This window comes from Pinus tabuliformis, chromosome 2_1 (assembly GCF_031772625.1).
Source record: "Pinus tabuliformis cultivar Carrire ecotype Pingquan chromosome 2_1, CPIR1, whole genome shotgun sequence".
NCBI classification, from domain to species: Eukaryota; Viridiplantae; Streptophyta; class Pinopsida; order Pinales; family Pinaceae; genus Pinus; species Pinus tabuliformis.
Window position 1 is genome coordinate 872,147,296 of NC_142299.1, and position 25,453 is coordinate 872,172,748.

The window sequence follows — 25,453 nt, forward strand, 5'->3', positions numbered from 1 at the left end:
CTAGAATATCTTGCATGATAAATTTTTGAGCATTCACATTTGATCGTTCATGATCGTCACTATTCGTCACATTTATAAATTGCTTTGGATAACTTGTTTTTATTTAGTCTATGGTTAATTGAATATTAGGGCACCGGTCTATATTCATTTCTATCTTGTGGTTGTGTCTTGGTCATATTAGTGTTTGATCTATTCATCTCAATTAACCAGGACTCATTTACATTCGTCAAGTTGTCCATCTTTAAGTCTCCTAGAGCTTGTGTTTCACAGGCTATCCTCATTCATTCACCCCAGGGACTACCCCCCTTGACTTGTCTAGGAGAGAGTCTAAACGGAGTAAGGATTAGAGTGACAGCCCTTACTCTAAGCATTGTCGCAGTGCCTAGAGACTTTGTGCGACAACAAGACCCATTACTATGATCTGATTCTGAAATGATTGAGATCATTGTGGTATGACATAGACCAAAACTCTGGGAGTCACCAAGGATGTTGCCATGAATCTTGAGATCTAACTACTTCATCCTTTTGTCTATTGTCCTTCAGGGCCCTTACTGTTGTAGACTATTGTTGTAGGTTGCCTTCTTTGATCTAGGTCTTGATCTTTGAATCCCTTGATCTAGTGTTTGATCAAGATGTAGTTCTTGACATTCTTTTGCTTGAACCTTGATCTCCGCGTGTCTCTCTTCAACCCTCTTTTAGACTTCAGAAACCATCCCTCGAATACCATGTTGAAGAATCTAGGGCATTTAGAAATTAGGGTGATTCTTCATTACAAGATAGCAATCTGTGAAGTATTTATACAATTTTATTTTAACTTAATGTTTCCTTCATTATCAGTGTGTATATGTTTACTTCATCAAACAACTATCAAATAAATGAGACAAAAACACAAATATTTGGCTTTCTGCTAGGGCCAAAACCTCTCCCTCTTGGAGAGGAAACCCACGCAAAATTCTTCTTATAGAGATTCCATTGACGAATACCAAGACCATGACCCTTGACACAATCTGCCTCTCCAAGACCAAGACATCTATCCTTTTCTCCATCACCGTTGAGATCTCCATCATTTCTTTATTGTTGCATTATTGAGATCCTCACTGCTTCTGTATCATTGACAACATTGCTACTGCATCATGACTGCTCCAAAGATTACCACCGAGGTGATCTCTATGCCTTCATCGAGAACATGATCTTCAGGAACAAGATCAGTTGCACCTTACTGTAGATTGAGATGATGTGTAGCATTAAGAGATCATGATCTTTGTTATCATCATTGTGCCGAGACTTGACTATCATGGTTATTATTGTTCCTTTTTATCATACCACGACTGCAACCCTTTCCATTATATATAACCTTCGTCACTGCTCCTCGATATGCATAGATTGATCATGATCACAGTCATTACCGAAACATTATTATGCTGAGACTAATCCATTCATAGGTGACTGCGTATGAATTAGTGTCAAGATAATACGTTGTAGTGAGAGCATCAATGTACGTATATTCTAAGGCTGCCAAGAGACTGAGTACTCATCATTGTAATGCCGAGACTGTGCCTCTTGTTTACCCATGCGAAGATTACAGTGATGCCATACCATCCGTAGTCCTGATCAATTGTCTTCCTGGAATGCAAGGTCTTCTTCCTTCCATCCGAGAGCTAGTCTTCCTGCACCTTATACCCATCCGAGGTGCAGTCAGACTCTCCTTGCCCTAATGCGGATCTGTTCCGAAATCACATAAGGAATTGCGAGTTCTGTCCCTCCTTATTTGCAGAGACCTGCACCCATCTTCACACGAAATTTCAAAGAGAGATCCGAAACTGTGATCTGCCTTTTGTTGATACCTTGACGGGGTATTTATAGTAATGTGTGCTCTTATTTGAGCCGACGTGAGCCCATGAACTATTGTGTCTCTTACCCAAGCCGACATGACTTTTATTAATGTATTTAATTCATAGTTGGAGCCAACATGAAGACCTCTTCATTGTTTTGCTTGCAGATTTCGGTGTGCTTGCTCTTGGAGGATTTTTCTTGGTCTTGGAGGGTTGATACACAACTTTGAGGACTTGTCTACATTTACATAGGTTCAAGAAGAGCTTTCATTACATGACATAACTCTTTGACAAATAAATAAAGTCCTAAAGACATCAAGAAGAAGTCTTTGACCTAATGACACTACTTGCTCATGAAACCCATGAAACAAGATATACAAAAATAATTTATTCTCTTTATTACATCATTTACAAAGATCGTGTCATTATGAAGACCAAACCTAGTTACTCTTTCAACACAAGTCGACTAGCCCTCCTAGTGGCACCTATTTGACCTTCCTAGACAACTATACATAAGAGAAAAGGTCGATCTACTTGAAGCTCATTCATCCATCACTACAAGAAATACATCTCAACCCAACGAAGGAGAAGAAGAAGCCAAGTCAAGGGAGAGAGAAAACAAGACAAAAGACTAGAAGAATATTCCCTCTTGGCCCAATCTTTGACTAGTACTAGCTTGCACATGTGGAAGGACGAATTTGTGTGTAAGAGGTTGAATATTCTGAGGTAGTTGCAAGCTGAAATTCCGCCCTAGTTGCAGGTCCAAATCTCTGAACCAAAAGAAGGAGAAGAAGAAGCCAAGTCAAAGGAGAGAGAAGACAAGACAAAAGACTAGAAGAATTTGCTTTTTAGTCAAAATAAAATTATTTTGTATCATGTCCCATTTGGATATTTAAAAGAAAGAGAATTTGAATTTTTAGTATGAGTCATAAGTCCACAAAATGACCAAGTCGTCTCTCCTTGGACAAGGCAGCCTAGCCCTCCAAGTGGCACCTATTCGACCCTCCTGGACAGCTATATATAAGAAAAAAGTTTGATCTACTTGGAGCTCATTCATTCATCACAACAAAAAATACATCTAAACCCAGTGAAGAAGAAGAAGCAGCCAAGTCAAAGGAGAGAGAAGACAAGACAAAATACTAGAAGAATATTCCCTCTTGACCGAATATTTGACTTGTACCAACTCGCATGTGTGGAAGGACAAATTTTCTGCGTAAAAGGCCAAAAATTCTGAGGTAGTTGCAGGCCGAAATTCAACCCTAGTTGCAAGTCTGAATCTCTGAAGTTTGACCATACTTAAAGCAATTTGACCAATGTTGACTTTGACTTTTGGAGGTGACTTGAAGGAGGGTTTGACGTGGTATCTTTGGTGGCAGTTTGGTCTTGGATTGGATATCTCTCATTTTGATCTCATTCTATAAAGGATTGTTGGGTTTTCCCTTGGCTACTAGCCTAATTTCTGGTGTCTCTTGTTTCATTGTGATCTCTACCTTTCTTGAATAATTGAACAAATGTATAATTGCTTGATGAAGAAGACAAGAAGTAATAAGACATCTAATATTCACAAGTAATTATCAAGAAGAGAAATTAAGTGACTAGATTACATTGCACTTGGTTTCTCAACAAGAGAGGCCTTGTTGATGTGGATAGTTCTCTTTTCATGGATGATTATTGGTGAACTTTGATGGATGCATGATAAATTGAGTTATCTATCTTTCTTTATCTTGTTTAAGATGATAGATGATGGTTTATAAATATTCACAAAAGTAAATGTATTTTTATCTCATTATCTTCCTTGGACAAGATTTTCATGAAGTTCTTTGAGGTGATCTTTGGGGATTGTAGAAGGCATAGGTCAAACCTCTAAGTGACACAAGTGGGTGTCCCTTAGAATTTGAACCTAAATCCATTCCAATTCCTCTTCCACTTTGTTTGTCGTGTAACTCTATATGCCCCAAAAATATATTGGCAAGCTAAGGCATTGATCTTCCATCCTCCATCCCATATTTTTTCTTTTAAAATGCTTTAAAATGTTTTGCCAGGGTTCACTTTTCAAAATCACCTACTAATCTCTTGATTGTGCGTGTTTGGGGACCTTTTTTGAGCTTATATATAGTTTGACCTAACCCTTGCAATCGACCAATGGACTCTTTAAACTCAGGTCCTGAAATTACCTTCAAAACCCTAGTAATAATATCTTAGGGAGAACCCCCCTTGAGCCGAAGGAGGGTTGGCGATAAGTGAGATGAGGGTTGGTGAGGTTATAGTTGGCCCCTTCTAAATTACACAAGGTCTTGCAATTGAGCTTTAGGACTTTATCACGAGAAGTGAAAGAATATCATGATCATATTTTCCCATCCGTTATTTTTATGTTGCACTGAATATAAATGTATTGTACAAGTTGTAGCCAAAAACATGGCTTTTGCGTGATGGGTTTCAATTTGAATTTTTGGTGATTTAAATATTGTATTTTCAACAACAACATTGCTCCAAGCAATCCATGTCAAGAAAACAAGAAATGCTACATTTCAAAGGGATGACCCTAGTGGTTACTGCGGATGTTTTTCTCATTTTTGGGGTCATCTCAACTTTTACATATTGTAAATGGGTTTCCAAGAGTCATTCAAGTTCAGTGCTTCCACCATCCCAACCTCAAGCATTGTGAAAACAATCAAATAGTAGTGACTTGAATTAGATACTAAATATTTGAATAAATTCCCATATCTTCTTAATCAGAAATATCAATCTAATCTCTTTACAAAACCAAATTGTTTTATGGTGGTTTTCAACACAACTATAAAAGTTTGCAAAACCTATTGAGAAGGGAATGTTTTTTAAGTCTTAACATAATCATCATTAACAAAAAATATGAGGAAGAGGGGTCGCAGGAGGGGGAGGGATTCTCTTTAATCCCGATGGAATCATTGTGGACAAGTATGGATGGGGTATAGGCATCAAGACCAGCAATCAAGCGGAAGTTTACAGCTTGTATATGGGACTCCTCCTAGCCAAGAAGAGGGAAATAAAAAGCATGATAATCCTAGGAGACTCCTATCTGATTATTAGGCACCTCAGAAACTCCTCCCTTGCCCAGGAAAATCACCTAAGCCAAACTCTTCTTCGTGCTCAGAGCATCCTTTCCTCCTTTGAAACCTCTCAAGCTTGGCATATCCTCAGAAACCTTAACGTTGAGGCAGATCTGATGGCCAATAAAGCCTATCATTTGTCAGAAGGAATTTTGGAAATCAAAGGGGTCTCTAGCCCTTGCCCTATACCCTAACTCCTTTATGTTTGGTCCCCCCTTACGCCCCCTTATCCTCTCCCCCATACACGGTATAACAAGAATGTTTTATCAGCCTATGTCACCCCCTGTCACTCCCCACTTGTCAGAGGATTGATTCTATGTCCTTTCCCGTACGTCTGTTCAATGCCACGTCTCCTCTCTCCCCTCCAGTGAGGCCAACTCCCCCTCCACATGATGTCATAATACCCAAATTTGCATATAAGAGTGAGACTTCTCACGTCAACTTCATTCTTCAAGGTTTATTGCAGGTGCTCGAGGTTGGTTTCCATGCGAGGCCTCTCTCACTTCGTGCAGCATTTACTCCCCATGGCCCTGAAGAGACAGCCCATCTACTTGATCTCCCATCTGCAAATCATGATCGATCTCTCTCCTCAAAGGGAAATTATGAGATTGTATTGGGATCTTGGTGGCTCGGGCTGGTTTCTGCAAGACAGCAGTTATAAATCCCAGTTGAATTCCCACCCCCATCTCATCCTGTTGGTAATTTCCACCCCTAGTTGATCGAAGTACTGCTTGTCGAGTGTTAAGAATTTGATCGGGGTTCTGCTTGTCGAGTGTTGAGAATTTGGTCGAGGTTTTGGGGTGCGAGTTCTCAATCTATCCTCGCGACTGGACTTGCTCCCTCCCTTTCCAGCAGCCCTCCAATTTGCTCGAGCCAGCTCTGGAAAGATCATCTCAAGAGGGAATTCTTTGGCATACTGCTCCTCGGCCCTGTCCTATCATTTTGAAGATGGGTTCATGTTCCTGGGGTAGCAGACGCCCTTGCTCTGGCTGGGTGTCAGGGAAGGAGGCACTGTGTCATGCCTTGGATCGACTACAGAGTTCTTCACCTCCCCCGACTCTGTCGTTATGCCTGCAGTGTGCAAAATAATTGGCCGAGATTAAAGAGAAGCTTTTTGACATTAAGGACCTGGTGTATCGACAAAGCGTGGTGGCATATGAAAACTCGGAAGACATTGATGTGAAAGGGAAACAAGTTGCCAAGCTAGTGGACAAGGTAGCTGCGCTAAGAACCATGATTGAAGACATACAACTGAGGCTGTCAGAGACGGCGTCTCCCCAGGATGAACAAAGCAATTCTGAAATCTCGAATTCGGGCATTGACCTGAACCACCCAGCCGACCCTATGGGCTAACTACTCCTTGCTATGTCTGGTTTCTTTTGTATCATTTTGCTATCTCAATTTTGCCGAATATTTACTAGCAGGCTAAATAAGAGTATTGCGTCAATTACAAATTTTTGTAATGGTCATGAACATCTGGGCTTTGTAAATCATGATGGAAATGGCAAAGTAGAAGCCCAAGGGCAAATTCAAATGTAATTCACCCATGTATCTTGCTGCAACTGGGTGCAGAATTAATATATCAAGTACTCATTGTTGTTAAAAAAAACAATAAATATGAGGAAGAAAAGCTGCTATAGTGACAGGTCTCTGTCTCATATACCCTTGATGGACCTTACTGCAAATGAAAATAGTTACATTCGAGTTCCTAAAGCTAAACTGCATTTTTCTCATCTCTAGCGACCAATAATGGAATGTCATTCAGCCCTTTTTTAAATTGTTTGAGCTTTTTAAAAATTAGCAAGTGTAAGGGTTGTGCACAATACTATAGTATAGCTTGTTGTGCTTACAAGCTTTAAGCAACTAATATTTATTGTGAATTCTGAATTTTTAATATTATTTTATCATTATTGCTGTCCCCAACCCACCATCCCCTGAAAAATTTGAGGGTGTGCTCTAGCCGTCCCAAGGACACATCGTTATTATCTATCTATATTTATACAGTAAGCATGTCATCTTCCTTAGCTTTGATCAAACTGCTGGACAAGCTCAGTAACTTGATTCAAGAGTCCATTTAATGTCGGTTAACAAGATTATTGTGCACAGCTAAATCTCATAAAGCTAACTTTAATTTAAATCATTTCAGCCCAATATATTTGACTGGACTAATTATAACACGTCATAACTAAGCTACATACGTAGTCAATATCATATTATTTTGAAGTCCAAATGCAGGAATTTTATTGTGTATATGATAAAAGATTATGTGAAAAAACAGAAATTAAAACAAGTTTTTGTTTGCAAATTAAGACCATTTTTCTTTTCCATTATGAGTCACAGCTAAAATTGAAATTTTTTTAATTAAACACTACATTCAAATTAAGATGTACATGGATGTTTTCTCTTTTACCTTTTTCATTTGTCACAGTCAAAAAAGGTCTAATTTTTCATTGCAATTTTTCTGGATCACAATTTCAATTTTGATTTACAAGCAATGTCACTTTGGGTCAGAACAGCGTTTGAGGCAATGAGGCAACAAATGCCACTAACTTCTAACTTAATCTTCTGAATCCAATATCAGAAATCTACGTTTTCAAATAAATATCAGAAAACTGTTGTATATGAGTCCCAAGAGATTAAAAATCACAATAGTAAAAAAAGTTCCCTCCTAAAATGAACAAGGATGGCACCAAAAAAAGTCATGACAAACCTTTCTTGTAAGAGGGCGTTTTTGAGGCTGGTAACTCTTTTGAAACAGCAGGAAAACAATCACTGCCACAAGTAAAGCTTCCACAACTAAATGCCCTGCAATATAGACAACATATATATATATATAGAATATCTCTCAAGATATGCCATTCAAAAAGAGTACCACCCAGAGATTTTTCAAATACAATAGATATCCTGTAAATGTAAGCATTGACGTTGAACTTTACCATCAAAATGAACTCCAAAGACAACTGCTCCAGAAAAGGGGGCATCCAATGCCCCAATCAGATGATTCATTAAATCCATTATGCCTATCCGTAATCCACCGCTCATCTTATCTCATAAGTCCAGGTCCAGAACCTTTACTTCTTGCTATGTTATCAATTCTCAGCAAGGGTCATGCAAAAGTCTGACGTCCCTGCCTACTTTTCAAAAGGAAGAACATTGTACTTATATCGACATAAATATAACATCAAAATCAAGGTAACATCAACTATTCATAAATATAACCTTGAAATCAAGAGCATGGATTATTCAAATCTGGAGTAATGTTTGCATTGCACTATCTTTTAAATTGCCTTCACATTCTACTTTGGGTTTTGAAATAATTGATATTATACAAAGGTATACATTCCTCGATAAACACAAGTAACAAATACTGAAAAAAAGAGTAGATTAGAAAGGGCCTTTCTTAATTTGTGAAAGAGATGTATACATTGTACAATCCTAATATATCAAGTACAAAGCCATCAAGTGTTCTTGGGTAAGAAAGATAACAGAACATGGATTATTCAAAACTGAAGTAGTCTTTGCATTTCACTCTCATTTTAAATTGCCTTCGCATTCTACTTTGGGTTTTGAAATAATTGATATTATCCAAAGGTATACATTCTTCAATAAACACAAATAATAAATACTGAAAAAATGAGTAGAATAGAAGGGGTCTTTCTTGATTTGTGAAAGAGATATATACAATCCTATTATATCAAATACAAATCCATCAAGTGTTCTTGGGTAAGAAAAATAGTCAGAACTAATTAAATAATTTTAACTGATTGTATTGGATTTAGGGAAGAATGAACCCCAAAAAAGCTTGAAAAATGATGTTATCTATTTGACAAAGTAACACAACCAGATAGACTCTTCCAAGACACAGCGATCATAGACATTGTATATGACACTGATATTAATGAGGTTGTGGCCCTGCAAATGTAGTTTTCTCTATGACTTACAAACAAAAGATCAACCTTATGCATCTAAAATTATAAGAGAATTGATATTAAATATCAAATACACAAGTTTTTAATAGGACTGATTTTCATGATTTCCTATAGACAGCTGCTGCATGTGGAAATGTCTATCATGTATATATCAATTGTATGGTCCTCCCTCGACAAACTATAAGGTCATTATAATTTTCACCTTATCCTCTATGACCACAGAAATATTAAATAAGGATCTAGCACACCTTGTAAAGAATATGAAAAAACTGACAAGGGAAGACCAAAAAATGCCATGAAGTGCTTGATTACATAAATCAAGACATGTCTCTATATATTCAAATACTTCACAACCCCACAGGTTAGCTCAAAAGGTTGAACCATCCACTCAATGCATGTCGCTGACAAGGAGGCCATAGGTCACACAGCCCACAGGTTCAAATCTGGTCGAGTCTCCTAGGGTTACTGTGCAATAGATACAAAAACTAATTTCTAAAACTGATAAGTACTTCCAATGATATGTATATATTCTTTAACATTTCCAGTTAATAAAGCAATTATACTTCAGATTCAACCATAAAAGCAGTAGGACAGTAGAGATCACACAAAAACAACACAAGATTTACCCTGGGAAAACCCAACTGGGGGAAAAACCCAACAACCTTTTCCTTAGAAAAATTATTCAATTCAAAAAGAGATACAACTGACTTTTTCCAGTCAAAACAAAGTCAAACAAACCAGCAATAGAACCCTGGTCAAACTGTCTTCTGCCCAAGTCAAACTGCTGCCCAAGAGACTTCGCCTGATCTGCTCTGCTAGGGCTGAATTTCGGCCTTCTTCTGCACCAAGAAAATCTCAGTCCTGTTGCCCAGATAAGCCCAGAAAACTCGTTGTGTCTTCTACACGTGCAAGGTCAGCAGAAGATAAAAACTCCACACATGTGAGGTCAAATGTGAGAGAGAGAGAGAGAGAGAGAACTCGGTAAACTGCTAATTTCAGCCTTTTTGTCTGTCTCTTTCACATGAATGAGCAGAAGATAATTTATTGTGTGATGATCCGAATTGTGTCTTGCGGAGGAGGACAAGTGATGCATATATAGTGTTCTAGGAGGCTGAATGGGTGCCTCTACAAGTTGGGCCAACTTGACTTGATGGAGGGCCGACTTAGTCATCTTGGACCCAAAATTCAAAATTCTCTTTTGAAACCAACATGAAGAACATGTCTTGAATTTATTATTACATATTTACATGGAGGACTAAAATATTAATTCTGAAGACCAACCATAGCTACAAAAAATCAACACTTCCTCTTGGCTAGGGTGGTATTAATAATGACTTCTTCAAATGTTCTCTTGTTGAAAAATTTCTCTAACAAAAGGTTGAATGAGCTAGCTATATTGATGTACCCATCCACTACATGTGGAAACCATCATGCATCAGCATCATGCTCAACAAGTCATCACTTGGGGCAATTCACCAACTATCCAAGTTGTCACTTGGAACCTAGTCAGTACCTGTGACCTTAGGTGAAACCCTGGACTATTACCATTCTTGCACATTTATTGAATGGTAATTTTGTTGACCGATGCTATAAGGCACTCACTCAATCCACTAGCCAAGTAACCTTTGGCAATATGGTCAAGTGACACCTAACCAAGGGAGCACTCCAAGCCTTGATGCTCTTTGGGTCATTCTCCCCAGCCAGATTACATTGCCCTAGTCAATAACCTTGACCTGGTCAATACCCTTGACCCTAGGGAGAATGTATGCCCCTTGATGCTACAACATCAACACTTCCTCTGACTGAGAGAAGCATTCTCAAATAATCTAAACTTGTCCCTAAAGTATACAAACTTCACTCTGGGACAGAGGCTTTGTGAGAATATGCCAAATCTGATTTTGTATATCCCTACAGTTGTACTTCTCTATTCACATCTAGTTGTACCATGTTGGTACCTCAACACATGTTGTGCCATGGTTGCTTTCTGGTCACCCTGACTGGGTGCTCCCTCTGCTACTATTGCTCCATCTGTCACATGAGTCTTACTCCTCAAAGCCCTAAGGTAATTTTGTTAACTAGAGCAATTGTCTCCTCATTGTCCTCTCCCTCTTTCTGGGAGAAACCTCATTTTGTAATTTTCTATTTTGCCATCTACCAAATGCTTGATCTTGTAAATCCACTTGGAAATCATTATTGACTTTCCACATATCTCGACATAATGACATCCTTCAAACTTGCTAGCCTACCAGCTCCCTTAAAACTAGGAGCTCTTCCAGTCATGATAGAAGTACAACTTCTCCCTCTTGAACACAAATCACTAATCCTTGGAGAATCCTCTTGCCACAAACATTGCTTTGTTCTTCCTAATGTTTTCATCTGCTGCCAAAGCCTTGGCAGCCTTTATAATGTATCTGCAACCCTCATTAGGAGGTCATGGAAGAAACGATTATGCCCCAGCGAAAGAATCAAAGACAAGAGGCTAACAAAATAATAAAGCAATAATTAAGGAAAAGAGATGTAAAATAATTATCGTTTGAGGATTCTAGGGAATCGTCAACTCCCTCTTACTCCTAGCTTACTTGCAGAAATCACTAAAATCTATTTGCAAATTTGTCAACCCAGAAAGACATGTTCACATCCTTATCATCAACTACTAATGCTTTAGTAGTGACATTCTTGGATTTCTTCTAATGTGGATGCTCATCATCATCACTATTTGTTGTTGAAGCTTGTTGCTTGCCCTTCCTCTTCTTATCATTCTTCCCTCCAGTGCATTGATTTTTATAATGACCAAACTTGTGGCAACGAAAACATTGAATATCCTTCTTTTCTTGAGGAGTTGGTCTTCTACCTGCATTCCTTTGAAACTTTCCAAAATTTCTCCTTCCTTTGCCATTTTTAGAGTGGCTTGTAAACGCTTGAGAGTCACCATCTTGAGGTCTTGGAATCTTCCCCTTTGAGACAAGTCTAGATTCCTCTTGAGTACATGAGGTCCATAATTCCTCAAAACTTGGAATTTCTTTTATGCCACAAATACTAGATGTAAATGAATCCCATGAGTTAGGCAAACCATTAAGTGTTGTAGTCACAAGTTCTATATCAGGAATAACTTCATCAATAGCTTGAAGTTGATCTCTCAATTGAGAGATCCTCATGAAATATGAAGCCATGGTATCATACTTTTCCATTTTAACATCAGGAAGTTCATTCTTCAAACTCATTTTCTTACCAATGTTGTTAATGGTATACAATCCAACTAGGACATCATACATCTTCTTTGAAGAATCCAAACCTGAAACATATGGAATCAAATGATCTTTGATGGATTCCACAATAATCCTCATGGCTATGATTTCATTCTTCTTGTATCTCTTTTTCCCTTCATCATCTTGTGGTTTAGTAACCTTGCCCTTCACATGATCCAAAACATCATTTTCTACAAGAATAAGATCAATCATTGTCTTCCATGCCCTGAAGTTTGTAGCACCTTCCAACTTGTTTTTTGTCTTAATATAGAACCCATGGTCATAGATCTGGTCTAAAAGATAAATTTGCAGAAGTAGATAAATTCAAAAGTGATCTCAACGTCCTCTTCCCTTCACCAAAGCTCTGATACCATGTTTATTTTTCAAGTGCAATAGATACAAGGACAAATTTCTGAAACAGATAATTACTTCCAATGATATGTATATATTCTTTAGCACTTCCACTTAATATTTCATAAATTCAACCATCAAAAGCAGTAGGACAATAGAGATCACACAAACATAACACAAGATTTACCTAGGGAAAACCCACTTGGGGAAAAAACCCAACAACCTTTTCCTTAGAGAAATTATTCAGTTCAACAAGAGATACAATTGATCTTTTCCAACCAAAACAAAGTGATACAAACCAGCAATAGAACACTAGTCAAACTGTCTTCTACGCAAGTCATACTGCTGCCCAAGAAACTCGGCCTGATCTTCTTTGCTAGGGTTGAATTTCGGCGTTCTTCTGCACCCAAAAAATCTTGGTCATGTTGCCCAAATATGCCCAGAAAACTCGTCCTGTCTCCCACACATGCAAGGTCAATAGAAGAGAGAAACTCCACACGTGCGAGGTCAAACGAGAGAGGGAGAGAGAGAGATCGGTCAAGTGCTAATTTCGGCCTTCTTGTCTTTGTCTCTTTCGCATGAATGCGCAGAAGATATTTTGTTGTGTGATGATCCGAATTGTGTCTTGTGGAGGAGGACGAGTGATGCATATTTAGCGTTATGGGACTCTGAAGGGTTGCCTCTACAAGTTGGGCCGACTTGATCATCTTGGAGCAAAAAATTCACAATTTAAAACTCAATTTCTCTTTTGAAACCAGCATGAAGAACATGTGTTGAATTTATTATTACATATATTTGGAGGGCTAAAATATTAATTATGAAGACCTGCCATAGCTACAAAAAATAAATAGTACTGAGAGGGGGGTGAATCAATATTGTGCACTCTTTAACAATTTTAATTATATCATGTAAACATTAAACTATTAGCAACACCATTCAACAATGCACAACATCAAAGACAATACACATGAGATTTTTTGGTGGAAACCCTTCCGAAAGAAAAAACACCAAACACTTTTAATGTAGATCTTAAAGATTACATCAATAGGAAGCTTTAACTTTCAAGATTTACCCACTGCAACTGGAAGGAGGTTCCAACCCCCTAGTTTTATCAACTCCAACTGAAAGGATGCTCCAACACCCTGATTTACTAGCTCCAATTAGAAAAGGGCTCTAACCCCCTGGTTTTATCAGTTCCAAGTAAAAGGATGCTCCAACACTCTACAAGCTCCAACTCGTCCTAGCACCACCCTAAAGTGTTCTCAGGCTCCAACTTGAAGGAGACTTCAATCTTCACTTTCACCACCCTGCCACCCCTAAGATAGAAGATAAAAGAATAAGATAGATCACACTGAATACGTTGCTCAAACACTATATTTGATGATTGCACTACATAACCACTATTGTCAATACTATTGTTGCATTGCCTCTGCTTTTGTCCAACTATCATAATATTGTCACATTTTTGTTGTTAATGCCATTGTTGTCACTGATGTCACCAACAAGATAACTCTCCTCAACACAACCCTGATCACTTCATGTAACCAAGGCACTTGCAACATGCTCATTGATTTCCAAAACATATTATGGCCATCAAATATCAGTCAAAACAACTTCAAACATGTCTAGTTGCATCTAATTCTCAACCCTGATCGCCCAACATCTTTCGGTTTTCAATTTGAATTAATAATGACTTAAATAATCCAAAATCACTATATCAAACCATGTATTGAATTAAACGTTCTACAAATATATTCTTTCCAGGCACCCACCAGATGACTTGCCAGATTCCAGCACTAGCCACCAGCAACTGTTAAAAGTGAGACAATTTGCCAGTAAATGAAAAATAAAAAAACTATGTCTCTTAGTGAGATCAAACATGTGACAATCAACAACCCATGCACATACCTCACGACTTGGTTACTCGTTATACTTTACCACACAACGTTCATAGAATAACTTGTTTTTCGCATGATTGAACTGACTCCATATAGAGGCTTAGAACTTGATTATGTTGTTATTCCACTATTTGTAGTCGAATTGTGGACTAACATTAATATTCACCACTGCTGCAGACTTTCAGCCTTCACTATGTAACTAGGCCACAGACTTTGGCCTTCGCTAATGAATTCCGCTAAGTCACTGACCTTTCAACTTCCGCTATTTTTGGATAGATGTAGAACTCAGGCTTCAATATTTCGGAATCCACCAAATTGTAATCAATCTTTCTGCCTTTGTTATTTTAGAAAGTGGACATTCAACCTCTGCCTTTGTTATTTTCGAGAGTGGACATTCAACCTATGCCTTTGTTGTCAAATAATAAGCTCCACCTTTGATATATATATATATATATATATATATATATAGATACCCAGTCTAGTTAAGCTCCCTTATGTGAAATCCAAGTATTAAACTCTAACAATTAAACTCCACCATGGATAGACAAGACTCTTCACTAAAGGTTCAACTCTACCTCTGCCAAAGGTTTAATTTTGCTTATACTATTGCAACCAAGTTTCAATCGCACCATTTATGGTGGCATGCACAACCTCTCGTCATGCCAATCACAAAGCGGGATATGTTGTATATGAATGGAATGTCATAGCCCCAATTAGATGTCAATGAAACCAACCTAACCACGTGATCACGGAGTGTTGAATGTATTTACTTCACGTGTGTTGAAATCATGACATGCATCAAGCAAAACTCTTTAGAGGTGCATGAAACTCAAACGTAGTTTTGTGACCAAACCATAAGAAAAAGATCAACCTCAAACCCGATATCAAAACTTGTGTTGCCTTTGCTTGCACTAGTTTGTTCCACAATTAGTATTTTGCAACAGAACATAAACTTTGCACTCAAACTCGCAAAACAATTCATATGTAAAGAATTTAACTTTTTCATTTGATTTGATAATTCAATCGAGCGCTTGCATACATATATATATCCGGTTCACAATTCATGAGAGTCGACCTTGGACTGACTACCAAAAAAAATTCGAGCCAACGGTTGAGTCAAAGCCATCAACTCAAATCACGATCTCAACCGAAATGAGTTAATTACTTTTAGTAAATAATAACCAACGAAGACCATTGTCGAAACCCCAATGTAACCATAAATTTGTGTTACCATTGAACATGCGCATTTTTAATAAATGTTTGTGCTTTAGGAGGGCCAACCATGGAGGAACCACTTAATGTGCAACCTACCATTGGAAATGGCATGACAAGAACTATTAGATGATGACGGTCTTGCTCACAAATTCATTGTTCTTCTCATTCAATTTCCTCATCAAATGCGGGGCATCATGACCACACCACAGGAGCTTCCTTCTAGGGCTTCTTGTCCATTGGAGCTTCCAATTAATGCAATCCATTGACGTATATTAAGAGCGTTCAAACGCTGAGAAAAAGTAGAGAAAATGTTATATAAAACACATACCCTAAAGGGTAATAGAGATATATTATTTGCTTCTATTAAGTCAATCCACTAATTCACTAACAAAGTTAACAATGTAGTGATGCAGGGACATTATCCATGACGAAAAAAATTATATTGTTGTAGCCCACATAGTTTCAAGTTTTTGCATGGTTTAATGCCCAAAACCCATCATAAGCATATATGACTTATATGAAATTCATTTTGCATTTAACTTGAAACAAGGACTACTATACTTCTCAAATTTTGCACAATTAATAAGAGAGAAAATATGTAAGCACAACCACAAAAAAAATTTACACATGTACACTGTTGTTTTTGGTCAATTGGCCCTGGAAAAACCCACAAGGGGAAAACAAGTTCTAAGAGAGTCTTTATATTGCTTTTAAGGAGACTTGTACATAGAGAGAAAAATCACTTATCTCCCTTATAGTCTTGTTGAAGCCACTGCCAGGTCACCTTGAAAATCAAGCCCTCTCCTCAGTGAACTCAACCTGAGTAAGTTTAGTTTTCTATGCACTAACATTTAGTTGTTTCGATGCCAAAGTGAGCCTAAAATGTAGTGATTTTTTGCCACTTATACCACTTTTGACAGCCTCACATTGTGCACTCAAGGCAATCCAAAAATCATGCTCACAGGGGGCTAATACTTGGTCTAAACAACCCAAGAAAACTCGACCTGCCTTGTCCTTATTTCACTACCAAAACTCGGCACAAAACACAGACTGTTATTTGCCTTGAAGCTCAATCTAACTATTTGCCAACAACATTGATAACCAACATGCAAGCTCGGCCTATACATTGCCTCATATTTCGACCTGGAAGCAACTAATACCTAGCATAAATTTCGACTTGGAACTCGACCTAAATGCATAAGCAAACTCAACAGAACTCTTGGTGTGTAATCCTGGAAACTCGTGCCTAAACTCTCTACTAGAAATTCGAGTTGATAGTGACATTAGAAGTTCGAGCCCTTCTCCTTGTGCTCAGCAATTTTCTCCTCCCTTCAAGCTACTCTCTAGCTCTCCTTTGCTAGCTCAAGTGCTCCTTTTCCTCATACACTCTCCTTGACCTTCTCAATATCACACATGAGAATCATAGGCAAAAACCCTTGTCCTTTTCCTTTTGTCTTTCATTTGTGAGGAAAACCTAACCTTAGAGATTATTTCCCTCTCTTGAGCCTTCCTCATGTTGTCCTGCTAACTTAAAGAACTAGAAACCTTTTTACTATTTTGTACCTTGTGCACTTTTTTCTCTCGTAAAGTGAGTTTTAAAACATAAAAGTCACTTTAATATTATAAAGTGCACTATGTACATTTCACATAAAGTCACTTTATAACACATGTGACTTTAATAAATTAAAATACATGGTACCTAACCCATAACAAGGTGATTTTGCTCCAGGACATTAATAAACTGATAATGTCCCTAGACAAAAAGATTAAATAAACTCGTTACTTCCGACCATTACTTCTCTAATTCACAAACAATCAAGGGGTGACAGCCCAAGACGCAGTGGATCCAAATCAACTTCTTAATGCATATATTCAAGACTATGCAAGATTGGATGAGAACACTCGAGCAGTTATGACCTTCAATGAATACAGCGACTTCAGGTACAGGAATAGACCCCGGGGGCAGCTTAATGGGGAACTGGCATGCAAGGTGAGTAAACTTCCTCTACCCTCATTTGATGGATCATCTAAATGTACAGCAAGGGCTTGGGTGCAAAAATTGGACACCTACTTTAGGCTCAATCCTATGGCTGAAGCAGACACAATCCAATTTGCCACATTACATTTAGAAGGGGAAGCGCATGAGTGGTGGTATCATGGTCTAGTAACTCTGGGGCATGCCAACATCACTTCTTATGAAGATTTTACACAAAGGCTGATAGAAAGATTCAATCGAAAGAACCCAGACATCCACTTCAGAGAATTGGCACTACTCAAGCAAACAAGGTCACATGAAGAGTTTATTGTAGAATTTGAATGTACCACAGTCATGGTGACAGATATATTTGAAGAGTGATTAGTCATGCTTTTCACTAAAGCATTAGCTGAACCCCTACAAGGGTGGGTCAAGGCATTCAATCCCGCCACTCTTCAAGAAGCTATCAAGAAGACTCGAGACATGGGAAATGCAGCCGCTAAAGCTAAGGCTCCATCCAAGCCTTTCATTCCTCCAAAAGATAAGGAGAAGAAGCCCTTTCAACGTGATGGGCCCAGAAAGGACAAGCTAGATGAAGAAACACGAAGCGAACTCAGGCAGAAGAAGCTATGTTTCAATTGCAAGGAGCCATGGGAACTAGGTCACCGTTGTTTAGGTAAGGGAAAAATTCACTACATCGAAGTAGTCTCTAATGATGAGGAAGAAGGAGAGGAACCCACTTCGAATGTTGAAGAATAACCACCGCAAAAAGAAGCAAAGGAAGAAGAAAAACCTAACAGATCCAAGGAAAAACCACCACGAGAGGAAAGGCCCAGCGAATAAGATAAGACACGACCACTAGTTAAGATTGCAACCCTTTCAAGCACACCCAAGTATAACACCTTCAGGGTCAGGGGAGTCATCAAGGAAAAGAAGAATGTTGTAGCCGATGCACTCTCCAAGAAACCAGTAGCATGTGCCCTTATGGAACTCACAGAAGATTAGAAGGAACACTTCTCAGCAGAGTATGCCAAGAACCAATTTACTTGCACCCTAATCGACAAGATCATATAGGATGACAAGTACAAAATAGTTGATGGAGTCATTTATTATAAAGACAGGATATACTCACTTCCTGAATCTACAATCAAGGAGAAGTAATCGACAAGATCATCCAGGATGACAGGTACAAAATAGTTGATGGAGTCATTTATTATAAAGACAAGATATACCTAGTTCTTGAATCTACACTCAGGGAGAAGATTTTAAAGGTTACACATGATATTCCTCCAGTTGGGCATCAAGGATTCTTCAAGACATATCGAAAGATTCGGGAACAATTCTCATTGAAATGGCTCAAGGAAGATGTGATGAAATACGTCAAGGAATGCATGACATGCCAACAAAATAAGGTTGATCATACACATCCTACAGGTCTTCTCCAACCCCTACCAATCCTAAAACAAAATGAGAGAGCATCTCCATGGATTTCATCACAGAGTTACCCAAAGCACAAGGTAGGGACTACATCTACACAATGGGAATTGAATTGACCCCTAACACTAGCTATCACCCTCAAATCGACAGTCAAACAGAAAAAGTGAATAAGTGCATTGAAGGGTATCTATGCAACTATGCGACAGGTTAGTAAAAGGCATGGACTAAGTGGTTGTACCTCTATTGAATTACCACCATTAGAAGAAGAAGGGCAACTGGAACTAATTCCAGAAACAATCATGGTTGTGCGGGAAAAGTGTTGACAAATCAATGCTAGTAGAGTTAGGGTTAGATTTCTCTTTCTTGATAATTACTTCTGAATTATGTCGGCTTCTTTTACTTCTTTGTTATGTTATCTTTCATCAAGCAATTACCAAATTATGTGTGTAAGAAGATCACAAAAACACAAGACACAAGATGTAGGCACTCTGTCGGGGCAAAACCCTTATTTAGAGGAAAGCCCAGTCAAAATCTCTTCCTTCAATAGTTTTCTTGAGACTCTTCAACCTAAATACAGACCCCCTCCAACCACCAAGTCAATCTCTCTTCCAGCAACTTCGACCCAGAATTTTGACCTAGAAGCAGCAGCACTTCGACCCAGCAAATGGCAGCAGCAGCAACAACAGCTTCGACTAGACAAGAAAAACTTCAATCTCCTAGAGAAATCCAAAAGAGAGAGATAGATAGCCCAAAATTTCGATTTTCTCTTTTCCTTCCTCTTTCTCTAACTTCACACTTCTTTTTGGCCTCCTTCTAGATATCGAACTTATGAGTGAGTGAGTGAGTGCTCCAAATGAATTCGATCTGCTTGTATATATAGGCTTGAAGTGAAGTCAAATTGCCATGTTTGAGGCAGACTTGGTGTGGAGGTGTCAAATACCTAATTTGACTCAATATTAAATCTTTTTACATGATTCAAAGGCCCAAGAAGGGTCTCTATATACAATGACTATATTGACTCAATATAAATCCTAGGAGTCCACAATGGGGACTTTGACTAATAAAAGATGGCCCAATCATGAAACCCATGCTTTAATAAGTCATTGTAATAATAATAATAATAAAACATTTTCATTCTTTTGACAAGTACATTACATAATGACTCATACATTTATGAAGACCGAACCTAGTTACATTTTTCAACACTCCCTCTTAATTAGGGAGGTATTCATAATAACATATACAAGTACAAGGAAGATCTCAAACCATATGAACAATGAAGAGTTTAGGCTCCGCAATGCCATGGACTAAATTCTTGATCAGGACAATCTATCCAAAGTCCTCCAACAGTTTAGGCACTCACGATGCCATAGACTAGATTCATAACCAGGGCAATCTATCCGGGTGGGACTAAGATGGACTAAAGCTTTCAGCCTCTCTACGTACCATTAGGCTTACTAACTAACCATCAACCAGGGACCCATGTGCATATCCGAGGTCAGAGCTCCATGACCAACACCACCGTCACTACTTTGGGATCCAGACATCAACACATAGTGTCAGCCAGATGTCCTCCCAGGCAATGTGTCTCACACACAAAGCCTCAACAAATCTCTTCCAAACTTTTATCATTATCAACAATGATCAACAATATCAACTAAACTAAGCATGCTTCTAAGATATTCAAACTTCTTATTAGGAAGAGACTTTGTTAGTATATTAGCTACTTGATCGTCTGTCGGGACATACTGTAGCTTCATGATCCCATCCTGCACCATGTTCCTAATGTAGTGGAACTTATTGTTGATATGCTTCATCCTAAAATGAAACACAGGATCTCTAGACATCTTGATGCAACTTTGATTATCACAGTTTATCACAGTAGGATCCAGAGTCTTCTCGAACAAATCTGTCAGAAGCTTCCTCAACCATACAGCCTCCTTTCCTACTTCACATGCAGTCGCATACTCTGCCTCAACACTACTCAAAGCAACAAGATCTTGCTTTCTACTCATCCATGAGATCATGGCAGATCCCAAACTAAAGCATCCACCTGTACAACTTCTTCCATTAGTCTCGCTACCACCCCAATCAAAATCTGTGAAGCCAATCAGCTTGACTTCATTGCTATTGTACTTTAGGCAGTGATGTATAGTGCCACGAAGATATCTTAATATATGCTTGGAAAGCTATCCAATGATCATGACCAGGCTCCAACTGAAACTGACTAAGAATGTTCACAACAAAGCATATATCCAACCTAGTATTTACCAAATACATCAAAGAACCCACCAACTGATGATAGGAGGTAGGATCTACGAGGCTTGAGTCAGAGCCCCTCAACTTCTTGAGATTAGTGATCATAGGAGTAGTCATGGGCTTGGAATCCATCATCCCAAATTTCTGCAACAACTTGATGATATACTTTCCTTGCCCCAAATATATCTCCCCGGGCTTTTGCCATACTTCCCAGACCTCAGTAATAGTGCATCAATCCCAGATCCTTCATCTCAAATTCGGCTGTTAGCATCTTCTTGCATTCTTGTATCCTTCACTCCACACATGTAATGAATAGATCAGCCACATATAGTAGAATAATGATTGGCTCATTATCCACAACGTTGATGTAGAGATTTGGATCAACAGTGCTTTTCACGAACCCAATTCTTAGAAGGTATGCATCCATTCTTGCATACCATGCCCTGGGAGCTTGCTTTAAACCATATAGGGCCTTCTTGAGACTACAAACAAGAGTGTCTTTGCTATTTACTTCAACGCCTTCAGGTTGTTCAATGTATACTTCCTCATCAATGGTCCCATTTAGAAATGTTGTCTTTACATCCATTTGATGGATATTCCATCCCATTGTAGCAGCCAATGAAACCAAAGGTTTCTTCATAATCTATGCCTTCCTTTTGAGAGAAACCCCTTGCAACAAATCTAGCTTTGTATTTGTCTATACTTCCATCAACAGCGTGCTTGATCTTGTAGATCCATTTGGAGGTGACAATCGATTTGTCACTAGGTCTAGGAACAATTTCCCAAAGCCCATAATTCATGATGGATTGATATTCTTCCTACATTGCCTCCTTCCATACTTCTTGATGAGCTGCTTCTTCAAATGTAGATGTTTCAGCTTCAGTCAGTTTTGTCATATATGTAGCATATCCAGAATATATTTTCGGCCTTTTACTTTCTCTAAGGGTTCCTTTCGTAGCTCCATGTCCTTCAACATCTTCAAGTAGCTTTTAACCAATTTGGCTTCTTCCTTGTCTTCGGTATGATCACAACTTGAATAGGCTCACTTGGTCCTTCTTCTTCATCTTGAAATGTAGATGGATTGTCGTGTTGTACTTATTCTTCAAATATAGGTATATCTTCGTCATCAGAATCAATATGAATGTCCTTGGATCTTTTTTGTAGGCATGATTTTCATCAAATAGAACATCCTTACTTAAATATGTCTTCCTTCCTTGATGTAGATTTTGTATGCCTTTGAGGAGAGACTATAGCCAATGAAGATCCCTTTGATGCTTGTAGAATCGAACTTCTTTCGTTTTTCCTTTGGAATGTGGATATATCCAAGACTCCCAAAGATTCAAAGATGGTCCATACTTGGTTTCTTTCCTGTGAATGCTTCCTCATGTGTCATATTCTCAATAATTCTATGAGGACTTCTATTTTGAATATATATGGTTGTCATTGTTGCTTCTACCCATAGAAATTTTGGTAAGTCTTGATCAAGAAGCATTGTTCGTATACCTTCTTCAATTGTCCTATTTTTCTTTCAGCCACTCCATTTTGTTCGCAATAGTAGGGAACAATAAGCTCCCTCTTAATTCCTGCGTCTTTACAATATGCAATCAATTCTTTAGAAGTGGATTCCCCACCATTGTCAGATCTGTCTTTATTTTTCTTTCAGTTAGGGTTCCCACTTCAAATCTAAACTCCTTGAATTTTTCAAATACTTCACCCTTTTTCTTGAGAAAGTAGAGCTATGTCTTTCTAGAGTGATCATCAAATAGTAAAGATGACCACCAAGTGATTTGTCAGACATAGGCCCACACACATCAGAATGAATGAGGTCTAATATTTCTTTCGACCTTGTTTCACTATTTGAAAATGGTTTTCTTGTATGTTTACCCAAAGAACATACCTTGCAAACTCCTTCACGATCTTCTTTGATATCGAGGATGCCATGAACAAGTTGATTAAGAGTTGGAATAACCTTGTAGTGAAGATGACCACATCTTTTATATCATAGCTCAATGGGATTGATTTCCATATGAACTATGGCTTGAGGAGGTGGTGTAATGACTCTATACAAGCTTCCTTCACGAACTCCAATAACCCTAGCTTTATCAATACTTGAATCTTTTCTCCAAACCAAACCTTTCCATCAACAAAAGCAACTCTATCCCCTTTATCTTCTAAGCAAGAAATTGAAAGCAATTTCTTTTTCAATTCTGGAACGTATAGTATATTGTTGAGGTCTAGTTTAGCTCCATTCTCCAGCTTCAAAGATGTTGATCCTAGGCCTCTAACAGCATAGTATTTGTTGTCTCCCAATTCCACTACATGAGAAGATGGTTCCTTTGATAGAGTTTGAAGTTGTTTACTTTCCCCTGTCATATGCCTTGATACTCCACTGTCAATTATCCATGCATTATCATCATTAAGTGAACCTGTAAATGCAGCTAAGAACCCTTGGCTTTTGACCTTGTTGAATAAGTAGTTGAAGATCTTCTTGATCCAGCTTCCTGCAATATTGAATCCCATTCTTATCATAGAGGGAGTAATCATTTCCTTTAAGCCAACGAAGTGATCTTCAATCTTCTTTGACCTTAGCTCTGATACCATGTTGGGAAATCAATACTAGTAGAGTCAGGGTTAGATTCCTCTTTCTTGATAATTACTTTTGAATTGTGTTGGCTTCTTTTACTTCTTTGTTATATTACCTTTTGTCAAGCAATTACCAAATTATGTGTGTATGAAGATCACAAAAACACAAGACACAAGATGTAAGCACTCTGCCAAGGCAAAACCCCTATCTAGCACAGGAACCCCTATATGGGAAGAACAGTAAAATTTATTCTTGTTGTCTCTTGTTCTAGCTGCAGGGAAAATCACTCTATTGAAAACAACGAAATTTGTAGAAGATTTTGGGAACAGTTTGTTTATATTTTTTGATGTCTGGACAAGGCTTCATTGGAGGTGAGTGAAGTCCCTTACAACCATCGCTGGAAATTAGACTTGCAAAGTTTTGAGTAACTACTTGCCTTCGCAGGGGTCTTCTATAACAAGAAATCGCCTTAAGAAGGAAGTGGATTACACACAAATTCGGGAGTCTTTGTTCTAGAGATTCCAAAGAAGTCCGAAGTTGTTAATATGAAAGTAGAACGAATGACCTAAAATACCCTCGCTGGAGCTGGGTACAGTTTGTGGAGATAGAACGCATGGGACAGAAACCCTAGTTTATAGATGTAAACCTACGTAATAACTAGACGTATAATCAACCCTTGCTGTAGTGAACATAACGCCATTTTGATCTACGCAATTCCAAATTAGTCAGCGAACGAAGTGTGCTGAAGGTTGCGTGGGTTTTTCTTTGCAACAAACGCTAATCAACCAATAAATTAATTTGAGCGGAAACGCTCACAACTGAGGCAAGCTAGATTAATTAGTTTAATGTAACAAGAGTATTCTTGAAGTGCGTTTGGAATTAATGAATTCATTAGTCTTCCCTGTTGGATTCTAGAATTAGGAATTAAAGTGATGCTAGATTGATGTCTTATTGGGGCAGTCAATGCAATCAATACTATTTGTTGAATTGAATTATAATACCTTGCTATATTGTTACTGTGGTCATATTCTTTATTAAAAATGTTTATTTTTTATAAATTGAAAGGGAAATTGTGAACTAAATCCTGAATGTGCAAGAAAACTAGGGCGAAATTACCTTAATACGTTACAATTTATTAGGGCCGCATACATATATACAGTCAACAATTTGAGTGACATGTACTTACAAGTATACATTTAATTCCAGCGAGCCCCTTGGCTAGATCAGTTCAAACGTCAGTACCTCTTAGCTCATTAAGACCGCAAGTATATTTGATGGTGAGCGTAGATACAATCATCCAAGTCATAGAACCCGCACCAAGTCTAAATCTTTATACATTTATATTTGACAGGCTTCAGAATTTAATATAGTGAAGCCTTTCAAGTTGGCCAAGGGCCTATCCACTCAAAGATATATCACAACATTATTAATCCACAATAGAGTTCCTAAACAACCTGCTTCAGATGTGACTTTGAATTGACTGTGATTTTTTGCAAAACTTCCACGAAACCAAACTCAAAAGAAACATACAAACCCCTCGCTCAACAGGCCTCCTAGAGATTACGCTATTTTCCTCGAGGCCGAGGTTGAAACTCAGAGCAAAGATTATTCAGATAACCATTAGATTCATAACACCTTGGAA

General features: G+C 38.2%; 1 protein-coding gene across 1 annotated transcript in view; it reads right to left on the reverse strand.

Moving 5' to 3' along the window:
- The window catches only part of LOC149203432 (long chain base biosynthesis protein 1b-like), a 233,294-nt gene that overhangs the window by 200,807 nt on the left and 7,034 nt on the right, over positions 1-25,453 (reverse strand). Inside the window, exons 2-3 of the mRNA XM_089403432.1 lie at positions 7,855-8,049; positions 7,629-7,723 (exon numbers count right to left, since the gene is read on the reverse strand). Of these exons, the coding sequence (XP_089259558.1) occupies positions 7,629-7,723; positions 7,855-7,960 (201 nt within the window). The 5' untranslated portion in view covers positions 7,961-8,049. The remainder of the gene's footprint in view (positions 1-7,628; positions 7,724-7,854; positions 8,050-25,453) is intronic.